The sequence below is a fragment of the Nilaparvata lugens genome, chromosome 3 (genome assembly GCF_014356525.2).
Source record: "Nilaparvata lugens isolate BPH chromosome 3, ASM1435652v1, whole genome shotgun sequence".
In the NCBI taxonomy this organism is placed as follows: Eukaryota; Metazoa; Arthropoda; class Insecta; order Hemiptera; family Delphacidae; genus Nilaparvata; species Nilaparvata lugens.
Genome location: NC_052506.1, coordinates 74,748,255 through 74,761,542, shown reverse-complemented (window position 1 = coordinate 74,761,542; position 13,288 = coordinate 74,748,255). Strand labels below are relative to the sequence as shown.

Here is a 13,288-nt window from a genome sequence, read left to right as displayed (position 1 = left end):
AACATAGACTTAGTAAACAGATCTGTGATTCCAAGTAGAAACATCAGCTTATCAATTCATCAGGCTATATTCATGAGGCTTCTCAACAGTTCCTCGTGATTTAGAATAATGATACAACTACGATACTGCCTATCTATATGAGAAAACGATTTTCAGTTCCAAAAATTGCTTTCCTCCAAAATTTTATATTTTCCATTTTCGAGGTAGACTCTGCATGATTAGAAGCGATAATTTTTTTATTCCAACATATCATATATGTATAGAAAATCAGATATAATGAATATATGACACAAAATACAGAATGTCAATAACACGTGAAACAACTGTCATTATAAAGCGTTGAACATGATACTGTATATAAATAGACCTATTCTGTAGAACTTTTGCATTAGAAATTCAGGTTGAAGTGCTTTCAGAGAGTTATAAAACAGAGTTGTTGACACTATGTATGGAAAAACAAAGAGTAGTGCAGTGTTGCTGTTAGGAATATTATAAAATTTATATTATATTTAATTCATAGTTACTTGCTACTCAACAAATAGAAACTCGTGGTGTGTTAGATTGAAAAGCTCAATCTAACTTAGGCTTATTCTCTTGTTACCGCATCAAACAAGATTCAAATTTCAGACTTAGTCCATAACGTATTAACCTCCAGGTCGAGATAGTACAAACTTCCACGGTTCAAGCATATTGGAACGATGAAGCTCAAAGCGTTAGTTTAGTTGGCGCCTGTGATCCAGCCCTTTAACCGCATTAGAAGCTGGCCCTTTATTACGAGGTACCTATCGCTTGTTACACTAAGCTGCTCATAATGCAAGTTATCGTCTTAGCCATGAAGAGCAGCGTAATCAAAACAGCGTATTATGTCTGGCTCCATATTACAACCGTTGATAGCCTATCAACGATGATCTGCATCAACGTACAGAACGCTGAGCTACGTGCCAATTTGTAGATTCACTCATTATCTCATAAACACCCACTCCTGTTCTGTTATTATCGATGATCTCACCTTAGAAGCAGAGAAGATTCAAATCAATTTGAGACATTTTAAACAATCATTCTATTTGTTCAGTGAGAAATTTCAAAATCACAAGAAAGATTCTCTCACCTTTCATATAGTCTCTTACAACAACAATTTTCTTATTTATGAGAAGAACCAAATAATACATACATTGCTAGCATACCACTTCAAATACATTTTAAATTAGCTGAAAAATCTTCAATTCATATTATTGTATTTACAGACACGTAATGAGTAAACCTCATTTTACAGACGAGTTCATATCTCAGAGAAGACGCTGAGCTACTTGAATGGCGAATTCGAAGTGGAACCGGCGCTTGGTGAAAAAAGAGAGGAGATGCTGAGAATGGCCGGCATAAAGACGTTCTTCATCGTCAAAGTCCTCAAGCCGGTAAGCTGAAGTTTACATTGATTTTTAATGAACTGCATGATAATCAATCCGAATAAAGTCGGAATTGGTCACACATTTGATTCATCTATTCTATCAATATTGATTTGTAAATCAATTGATAGTATTTCGCATAATATTTTCAATATTATTCAATTTTACTTGATAATAATTAATCTAAGAAATTATCTGTATCTGTATTGATAATCAGTTTCTTGCTTTTACATCGTATTTGAATACATAGAATAATTCAACGATACAATCATATTTAAGAATGATTCAGTTGAATAAGTTGTGTTTCAAGTTTAAGGAATCTCATTCAAGTTTAATCAAGTCATACTGATATAAACTAAGTGTCGGTTTCACAAAAGCCGGCTAAATTTTAATCGTTATTAATTGCACGAGAGCCAATCAGAGAAGCTAATTTTTCAAAAAAAAAACCTTCTCTGATTGGTTCTCGTGAAATAATCACAGTTAAAACTTAACCAGCTTTTGTGCAACCGTGCCTTAGCCTTTCTAAGCGTTGTTCACGAATCAACAAAGCCACTACGGTATATCTTTTTTCACTAACTATCAACACTATCTTTGCTTGATAGATGATACACTTATCTATAGAAATAATTCCCGATGGTGTGACTAGTTATTACAACAGAGCTTATTGCCATTTTCTACTCACAGCTCATTTGGGTTGTCCAGATAAATCACTTGATTTGTAGAGGTTATTCGAAAATACAGTATATGTAAATGATTGAATTTTAAACTTGTATAAATTTGTATGATACATTTATTGAATGATTGTATTATACAGTTGTATATATTTGTATGATACATTTTTATCAATTTCATTATATTATAAGATGTATTGTTATAATATAAATATAATGATTAAAATCTATGGAGTTCTGTTATTTCTTGCAGTCTCATGAAGATGAGTTTTCGTTTCCTAGCTAATAATAATGAGTTTTGAGCTCAGTGACATTGTCTCATGAAGCGAATTTTCTCGATTAGTGGAACAATAGAATGATGGGATGCTCCCTTGCAAGAACAAAATCGATGGGGAGGTTGAAGTTAGTCGTGGCTTTCGAGACCGATCATTATCTTCAATAACGAAGCTGCTCCACTTCAAGCTCTGCTCTGCTCTGCTCTGTCCCTGAGACCGGCTTTTGCTTGTCGGCTGGATGTCTTTTAAATAACAGTCTCTAGTGAGAAGGCTTCTGTTGTCCATTTTCATTTAGGCTTCATGACAGCGCTTTTCAAGTCTGGAGCCTATTTCATGAACCTAGAAAATTCCAAGTCTGTAATGCAGGGAAAGATACCTATTCACTGAGAGATGAAATCTCAAAGCACAGCATGCTATATACTTATAGTATGTGTGCAGCTTTTATGTAAATGTTAGGGGTCTCAAGTTTAGAATGATATATATGATTTACGATAAGATATTCTTTTTTAATTACTCGTGAGGGTAGAGTCCTGCCTATTATGAACCATCCCACTTTTCCAATCTTTATTATATCCATCTTCATTCACATAATAGCCTACGCTAAATCTTCTACTCAAAATCATGCTGCATATGCAATATGTATATGACAAAAGTAGCACCCATAGTATTGGCACCAGTATCAATTTTTGTATTCCATGCAAACATAATTTTTGCCCATATTTTTCCATAATACTGAAATTCCATCATTCTTCATAAAACTCGAATCTGATCTCGTATGGCGCAATACAAGCGTACTGTATTTTTATTAGCACTTTTTAGTACAGTGCCCTCTCTTAAGGGCAAATACATACAAGCTGCTATATGTATAAAGTTGCTGTAAGTTGTATTTCAGAAAATTATCAATCTAGGTAGGCTACTAGATTATATGTCCGATTCTATATGTTTTATGTAGTGCTGTTAAAACATCTCTGGGTGAAGAATATTGCTAGATGTAGACCCACTTCAACATTTCTTTGAATTGTTTAGAATAATTTACAAGTCTTTCAATTTGAATTAGTATATGGTATTCACAAGAGGAATCCTTAACTTGAATAGAGCTTCCTTCGTTATTAAAATTAATCTCCGGTTGTTATTATAATAAAATAAGGCATTTGAAAAACTTCTGTACGAATTATAAATAGCATGGCTAGACTTATTCAAATTAGAAACATTCATGCCACTTATTTATTTATTAGAGAAAACAATATAATAGTCGGAAAAGAAAAAACAGGCTATTGCCTGTGGCAATTATGGCAGAGAAATTGAAAACGATAGAGCATAACATGAGTCGAAAGAGAGTTATTGACTCTTTCATAATTTTTCACATGGTTCAGCATGAAAATAATACGTGAGAAATGGTGAAGTAAGAATTCACTAGAAAGAATCCAACCTTCCAATTTCAGTTGGCCGAGGTTGTGAATCTTCGCCCTGAAGTAGTAATGACAGCGTAGGCTGGAATAATACTGGATCAGGAAAGGGATATTTATACTCGTTTGGCCTGTAAAAACACGTGGAAGAAATGAAGCGAGAGCAACGTGAGTCCACAAAGGTTGTAAAACACGTTTATGACCCAAATAGAACATGGAAGGAAAGCCAGATTTTCATTTCTAGGCTACAGCACGCTAATAAGTTAAAAACGTGAATTAGAGATGAAAATGTTCCCAAAGTTTGATGCTTATACTGCATGAGAGGTAAGGGCAAAATCTGATATAGAATTGAATGGATAAAAAAAACTAGTGAGAAAAAAGGAATGGAAATCTGAGAAAACTTCGAGTGATTAAATTAAAAACAATATTTATTATTCATCCGTTAAAATAATATTCTCTGTTATGATTGTATTTTTTTCTTCTAATCCAATTATTTGAAGTTTGAAGACTGGGGTGAATTTGAAATCTACAAGAACTCGAGAAAAGCAAGTTGGAGAAAGATAGAAAGCAGTTCCATAATTATTTCAACTGCGTTGAGGGAGACTTTTAGAAGAGTCATTAAAAATGCTGCCGGGTCGAGCTTCTGCTCTCATCAAATTGCTGGGGGAGCAGCAATTCTCTCTCTTGCATGAGATACTCTCACACTCTCTCACTCTGACAGCTGGCTATTCACTGAGCATCTTCGGACGCTCCTCTCTCATGACGCGCTCGTAATCTTCCTAGTGAATGACAATTTAATGCATATTATAAAGTTCTATATTTTCCATATTGCAAATTAAGATCACTGAATATCAAGATAATATAGTCTACCCTCTTCCAATGGAATTTAAACAAATATGTAAGTGGCGTAGAATTTGATAGGAAAATTATGATATTTTTAAAATATTATCCAGAACATTTTTTTTGAAGAAAAATAATTGAACTTTTTAAAGGACCCCTCATTTGAGAGTTAGTAAGCCCATCCGCTTCCATCACGAACACCTGCTCGAGGGCTCGTCCTTGAAACCAAATAAAAAAGGAAAACTAGGATTCATCTGTGACCGGAAATATGAATTGCTATATTATTATTTTCCATCTTAATTTCGAACACAACAAATTCATTTTTTCCAATTTTCATATCAACGCTATTTTTTATTTCATGGAAATGGAGGGATGCTCGTGATATTCCTTTAGTATTTTCAGTACGGTATTGAATACTGTATGGCCCTCACTATCATACAGACTTATAAATAATATACAACTTATGAAAAATTATACCTCACTCATTTTAATTCAGAATGAACAACATAGAAATAGGGGTAGATACCAGATTTTATAGTTTTGCGCTATTTCGGTAACACACCCTGCATTAATTAGTCATCTATAGAGGGTTATAAGCATCAACACGTTATAAAGAGCAACATTATTTCGTGGGTATGAGGGCAGTGATGCGTTGATTCCGATAACGTGTCATAGTGTAGCCTACATATACAACCTACGTATAGCATACATCGGGGACAGTGCGCTTTTAATACAAGCTCCACTGACGTCTGGCACAGAATCTGTCACTTGCTTTCAAACCGAGAAACAGGGACGACACGTCCCAGCAAACTTCCACAACCATTCATGAATTCAATGGTACGTTGTGCAACCACAAATTCAGCCACAAGACAGCTTTCCAGAATGGTATTCCTATCCTGAAATGGACGATGGAAGTGAGAGAGGAAAGGGATGCACAGTAAAATTTGGGTCTAAGAGCTTTTCAAATAATGGATAATTATTATATTCACATTATTAAAGAAATTGATTTCCATGATGAAATTTCAACTAATCGTAAGGAAAGAGACGTATATTTTTAAAGGGTAGCCCACTTTAGCCTACATAAATTGACTGAAAACGATTCTGCAGATTCAAAACAACATTCATTTTATATTTAACCTTTTTTCATTTCTGCTTCTCTAGAATTGATCTCATTCTGGTAAATTGAAATATGAAATAAATCTTGTTCTGAAATTCCGAAATTAACGAATTGACCCAGTTTATACATGAGGTCAAGAGAAGCTATGCTCGGCACCTATCCACAATAGACTATAAATATTATCTTATAAAACGATTGCGCATTGCGCAATTATTATAATATTCGATGTTTTATTTCAGTTTCACCAACCAGGCACAGAAAATCAAAATGGAGCTGTGAATGACGACTACACAGGAGAAAAAGAAGACGTAGCGGTAAGTCCCTTGATATGGAAAAGTTATTATAATATACCAGAAATATTTAAATACAGTAGATTATATAAGTAACTCATAGAATCGGTTTTGACAGATGATATTCCTACAGTGTTTCATCCTTGAACTACGACATAAAGTCGAATAAACTTTTCAATTCATTTTTTGTTCATGTAGGAAGCAACGCCCGTGGATGAACAGGGTACATCAAGGGCAAGAGAGAACTCAGAAGATTTTAAGCGGCGATTAAGAAAAGACCTCATGAATCGGGATGGTCACAGGTGAGTCTGGCATCCACTGGAATTCAATGAAGTACCTAATATGCCTATGTGATCAATCAATTCATGAAAATATTTTTTGTTGATACCGGTTCTCTTTGGTATGCTACATTGGTTTAGATGTAATAAATGTTGATGCACCAATAAAAAAGACCTCCCAACCTTAACACTGAACAAAATATACGGTGTATCCCACAAATAATCAATCTCAAAATGAATAAGAAATAATAATAATAATAATAATATAATAATAATAATAATAATATAATAATAATAATAATAATAATAATAATAAAATAATAATAATAATAATAATAATTTTCCTTTTTCCTTCGTCCTGGTACCCCCAGAAGAAGGGAGTTTATTATAGAAAATATAACAAACAAAAATGAAAAATACACTTATAAAAAGAAATCTTACAAACAAAACAAATGAAGAATAATAAAAAAAGCAAGAATGACAAAAGATAAGAAGATTCCCTTTCAGTAGAACATTTCAAATATTATAAACCAGACGAATTATAAATTCTCCAAAACCTTCTAAAGAAGGTTTGACTGGAGGAGTCAAGTTTTACATTATATTAAAAAAAAAAACATAGAAATAGTACATTGATATAATCAATCAGTGATCCCAAAATAATAATTTTCAATTTAAATCATATCAAAAGAGAAATAGTTGTCAATCTTGGGTAGAAAAAAAAATTAATTGATACATTGATAATATTTCATTTAATTGTATTGTGTAGCGATAAAATAATAAAACAATAATAATAATAATAATAATAATAATAATAATATAATAATAATAATACCTATTAGCCGGCAGGCTCGTTTCGCTCACCTTATCCGTCTAGCCGCGGAGCTCCAGCTGGATCATCCACAAATAGGATCGGCAGGCTCGCCTTACTCGCCTGCATTTTTCATTTGAGCTTTCTTCCTTCCGTCAAAAAGTCAAAAGAGATTTTCAGGCTCGATTTAATCAACCGTTCTCTTTGAATTACATTACGTAGTGCAGTGCAACCCTGCAAAATATTTATTTTTATCAGAATTAATGAATATTCAGTTATTTCTTGATTAGAGACTTTGTTAGGATATTATGAGAATAATATTGTATTATTGATATTTTTGTATTTCAGTCTAATAGTTATTTGAAATATTAAACAGGGATGATATGGATATAACTTGAAAAACATCCATATCTAACCCTGTCAAGAATGAATTTGCTTGAGAAATGTAGAAAAATGTTTTGAAAACTCAATAAAAAACTTGAGAAAAGAAACACCCTAAAAAATTTCACTCTCTTGAACATTTTTTCTCAATTCATGCAAAATGTGAGAAAACACAGGAAAAACGCTAGGGAACGCAAGGAAAACGCAGTAAAACCGACCATCTTAGGCGTAATTCTGAACTCCTCTCAAGACAAAATTTCTAGACCCTTGCTGAACCTCTGTACCAAATCTGAACATAACATCTGTCAATTAGTTCTTGAGAGTTGAGAGTGAGTGCATAGAAAACTCAGAAAAACCGCTGAACTTGGGCGTTATTCAAGAGCCTCCCAATGCAACATTTTTATACCTACCTCAACTGAGCCTGTGTACCAAAATTGAACGTTTTCTTTCAATTAGTTCATGGAAAATTTGAGAAAACGCAGAAAAAACGCTAGAGAACGCCGGAAAAACTCAATAAAATCACCTATCTTGGGTAATTCTGACTCCTGAATTGAGAATGAATTCGTAGACCCTTGCTGAATTTCTGTACGAAATCTGAACATAATCTGTCAATTAGTTCTTGAGAAGGCCTAGAAAACGCAGCAAAAATGCTCAAAAACCGCGGAACTTTGGCCTCTGAACTTGAGGCGACACTTAATTTGTACTTCCAATACAACATTTTTATATCTCAGCTGAGCCTGTGTACAAAGTTTTAACATTTTTGCCAATTAGTCCGTGAAAAGGCTGAGAAAACACAAGAAAACGTGGATTTTGGGCGTATCTTTGGATTTTTTCAAATCCGTTCTTAGTGCGCCTCTAGATGGACAACTGAACATATATGCCAAATTTGAACGTATTTGGTCCAGTAGATTTTTAGTTCTGTAGATTATGAATGAATGAGTGAGTGAGTGATTGAATCAGTGCCATTCCAATTTTATTCGAAACTTTTGCGAATTCTATAGTTGTATCCTAGCTAGATGTATCCTGCTATCCTAAGCGACAGAGTAATTTTTCATTTCAAAAGGGGTCCCCAATGAAACCTTCTGTCAAATTATTCTTGTTAAAGAAATATTTAGCTGTTTATATAATAATTCTCACCAACTCTTAATCTTAATCTTAATCTTTTCGTATAATTAAAAGTTGCGGGTTTCACAGATTACAATACAACAGTTCATGAGCGAGTTCCACAACTCAGGGGGTCACTAGTTGGTTACTTGTTATGAACTGAAAATTAATCTAATATAGCCTACAACCATTTACTGAAAAATTGTCTATTAATTTCCATTTGAGGATTGAAAATAAAATAAAATTCAGAGTGTATACACTGTATTTATTTCATATTATGAAGAGGATGTATACTATACAGCCTCTACATGCAGCCTCTTCATATATGAACTGCACATTAATTTCAAGTATGATATCGAGTCATTAATGTGCGGGTACATAACTTTCAATCCAACTATCGTTCATTAACACAGATTCTATTTTTTGAAAAAGGCGTGATAGATAGGCTATATACTGTAATTTATACTTATTTATATAGGTATGATGAGTGAACCTTCAACATCTAACATTCTAATATGTTTCAGGGATCTCAACAAGCATACAACATTCTTCTCTCTCGGCTTCAAAGACAAAACAAAAGAGCGAGACTATAATCGAAATAAAGAGTCATTTTCGGGAGTCAGTTTGATTGGTTGTCCCTTAGTTCTCTTATTCACTTCATCTGCTCAATTCATCGTCTTGCCGAGGTGAGTGGAACCATTCATATTATTTATTTTCATAGGTGATTTCAAGTCTTTAATTGGTAGAATACACATTAACAAATCAGATTTATAGACCTACTGAGGAAGACCTTATTATTTAGTACAGATCTAAAGTACTTAATAATTCTTATCTCTCCTTCTATTCAGTTGGACTGTGTCCTGTTTAATATAGAATTATACAAATTATAGTAACCATTCAATAAACTTTTCTGGTTGTGTCTTCATGTAAAGCCAAGCTCATATTTCTTTTGTTTTATTACTATAGACTCTCATTAGAGGTTTGACTACTTGCTTGGTAATCCATGTATTTGAAAAGTAATTATAAATTCTGGTGAACAAGAATCACAGAATATCCGTAATTTTCTTTGGTTGCTTCCGCTTGTTCATTGTATGAAAAATGTGGAATTAAAATTTAGGCTATGTTGCTTCTAATCTACTCTTATCAAGTGGCTTTTTCCCAATGTTGTTTGGTCACATCAGTCACTTCTAGCCTATGTAATAAATACAGTGAGATAGTGTATTGTGAATCAAACATGATGACAAAATTATTGTTCACCTTTAAAAAGTTGTTATTCAATACATAAGAGAGAAACATGATCAATAAAATTTTACATAGAAGTATCCACTGCTTCCATTAAAAAACGTGTTATGCCTACACAATCAATTCAGTTGAAGTTTTTTGTTGAATATATCTTTTCATTGATACATTTATTTTTCTAGGGATTTTCTCAGCATCGCATCATATACTGTAGGGATGTTGCTGCTAGGGGCTCTCACATTTATTCCAATGGCTGAGGCATTTCCCACAGTAAGTAGTGCAATTTAATTTAGTGATAAGTTAGGCTACCTGATAAAATTAGTGATATTTCTGAAATTCGATTAAAAAGGGAAAAGTCAAGTAAGTTACAGTATTTCAATCTTCTATAATATGATTTGCGAGCATACTGAATATTTTTTCTGTGTAGATAGGATTTTGCAACATTTTGTAACTTACAAAAATACAAATTTTCACCACAGAATTGAATAGGTATAAATAGGCTACTAAAATATCAACGCTCACATGCATGGACAAATTTTATCAATTGAATTTCCACTATTGATTTTAAATGTTCTATGTTCCAAGTTTTTTCAAATACTATCATGCCAAACATGGTTCATACTGGAAAAATCATACTCAAGTTAAAAGAATAAGATAAGTTGTGGAAAAAGAGTATGGGCGTATTAGTGGATGTTTCAGGTTGATTTTATAGTAATGAATTATTCCAAAATTTTATTGTTTCAGATCTTTCCAAGGCCAGTAGTACAATTGAGTGAATCACTAAATGGAATTCACTGGCTACGCAAACTTATAACGGTGGTGGTCATTGGTGTACTTGGAGTCACTAACCTCATTGATGTGGTCAGTATGAATATAGAATGGCTATATTCTCCATGGAATATATGCTACTTTCAGAATGTCAATTCTCAATATAAAGTTTGCCGAACAATTACAAAGAAAAATGTTATTAATTATTCAAAAAGTGAATGAGATATACATTAAAAAATACACTTAGACACTTAAGACACTTAAATTTGATGTAGAGTGTTAGTGCTCTGTGACTTGTTTTCTTGAAATGACGCTTTTGGGTCCCCGGGACCCAAAGGTCACGACTAACGTAACTTTTTCTTTTTTTCAAATGCACATTTTTATGCAATAGTGATTGGATTCAAGCAGTCAATATGTACATTTTTGATAGAGACTTCGAAAAATAATAATGTACAAATTAACTTCTAGATCTCTATTTCAATGACATTAGTGATGCAGAAAATAAATTTATGGTAGTTCAAGATAAGAATACTGACACTGATTAGAATGATAGTGAAACCAATGAACTTTATATGATCCCAGGTAACCTCCCCCAAAAAGTGAATTTTATATGATCTTATATATTTTTCATGTTTCTAGTAGTGTTTCATGTAGGTAGGTTTTAGGATTTATAATAGAACTCATCACTTCAATTTCATAAGTTTTGCAAAGATTTTGCAACATGAACTTGAGGGTAGGGTAAAAACTACCCTAAGAGTGAACTATGGCCTTTCAATTATTATCCTATCTTTCTAGTAGTGTTGCATGTGAGATCCATTATAGTATTCATCACTATTCAAACCAATTCAAACAATTATTGTTTGTTCACTTTACATTAAATAATAACCAAACGTTCACTACCCTAAAAATGCAAGGTTTCATGAAATCAGTTTTATAATTTATAATAAAAATCGATTTATGCTTTACATAAGTGCTCGTTGTGTTCATTAATAATCCTTGGACATATTCGAATCATAGAATAACATTATATATTAAAATACATTGAAATATTCAATATAAAAGAAGTGGGTCCCTGGGACCTAGGGTCACGACTAACGTCAGAAAAAATAGGGTCGCGACTAGAAGGTTGAATCAATAGAAGAAAAATTAATATAATACTTTAGAAATTAAATTAATATTATAAAGAATACGTTTATATTATTTACGACTGCTATGTCATAATTCAAGTATTCAGAAGTGAATATAAAAGAATTATTTTCTCTCTGATTTCATATACCTCCTGATTCGTGTAATATGTGTTGGCTGGTGTTGCAGATCTCATGCACGGACCCAATCTCGCTGGAGCCTCCATCTAACTGCACGTCAATCGAGGACGTGAGGGCCGCGTGCCTCTACCCCTCCTACTTCTCCTACTTCAGCGTGCTGGTGCTGGTGGCTGCGGGTCTGCCCGCCCAGCTCTCACATCTGGTCAAGACGGCGCTGCTCGCCCTTCTCTCTCTCGCCCACTGCCTTGTCAATCTGTTCGTCATCGGCCCTGCACTCGACTGCGAGGAGATTGTCAATCATAGGGACTGGGTCAAGTAAGTATTAGGCCTACCATGGAGAAAAGATAGCAGAAGAGAGAATTAAATAACATACGGAACCGTGAAGAAAATATGGCATCAGGAGATATCCCATGTTATAGTGCTTTTATTTTCCAAATTCCACTGTTAACTCAAGCCGATAGTCCTAGCTAAGAAAACCTTTTCAGTTCACCCTTAATGACAAGGTTTTCACAAGGTTATGTGGAAAGGCTTATGCGTAAAGCCATGAAAATGATATTGAAAATGTTTTCGTAAGGTTGTGTGCTATCTGGGAGTAGATATAGTTGTTTTTCGTGAAGCTATGTGACGCTGGTAGTCTCTCATACTTACAGTGACTATGAATAATGATTCCATAGTCTCTATGTACTCATACTGTGCCGTTCTCACACTCTTAAAACTCTTACCCGGACAAAACTGAAATAATATAGACAGTAATCGGCTTGAGTTAGCAAAAATCGGCTTGAAATTTGGAACATAAACGATCTATACCATGGAATATTTTCTTATGCTATCTTTTCTCGATGGTATTACCGTATCAACTTCTTATCAATAACTAGTGGGTTACTATGTTATTCAATCGTATGTTATAAACAATTAATATTGATTGGTAGAAAAGTGTTCCATTATAATGAATTTCTTGAAATCTTGAAAATCCGTCACTGAATATAATAGTACCGTGTCATGAATAACACTGAAAAGAAAATCATTATAATAGAGCCCAGTGAAACATATGCTGGGTATGGAAATCACAAATTTATTTTTCCGATAAGCGATTATTTGAGACCCATTTTCATATTATAATATTATAGCCTTACAAGAAATGTGTTTGGTTGAAATTAATTGTGTTAAGTGTAGGATATGTGTGTATTCAATTAATGTGCCATTGAGAGTGTCGGTGAATAATTATAGCTGAATGCTTTTTCTCTTACCTCAGAGATCATTAATATCGATTCACATTAAAATTTTCTCATTACACAGTCATACCGCGTACTTCAAAGAAATATACTAATTATTAGAGAACTATTAAATTCCTCTCAATTCAAGAAACCTATGAACAATAATAATTTGTTCACTTTTCAATGCCGCACCCGCACTTAATTACGACATAGCAGTCTGATTTCTATT

General features: G+C 33.4%; 1 protein-coding gene across 1 annotated transcript in view; it reads left to right on the top strand.

Moving 5' to 3' along the window:
• Window positions 1-13,288, top strand: part of LOC111048874 (adenylate cyclase type 3) — an 85,298-nt gene that overhangs the window by 58,021 nt on the left and 13,989 nt on the right. Inside the window, exons 7-13 of the mRNA XM_022334854.2 lie at window positions 1,274-1,412; window positions 5,952-6,026; window positions 6,201-6,304; window positions 9,098-9,259; window positions 9,995-10,082; window positions 10,557-10,673; window positions 11,895-12,160. Of these exons, the coding sequence (XP_022190546.2) occupies window positions 1,274-1,412; window positions 5,952-6,026; window positions 6,201-6,304; window positions 9,098-9,259; window positions 9,995-10,082; window positions 10,557-10,673; window positions 11,895-12,160 (951 nt within the window). The remainder of the gene's footprint in view (window positions 1-1,273; window positions 1,413-5,951; window positions 6,027-6,200; window positions 6,305-9,097; window positions 9,260-9,994; window positions 10,083-10,556; window positions 10,674-11,894; window positions 12,161-13,288) is intronic.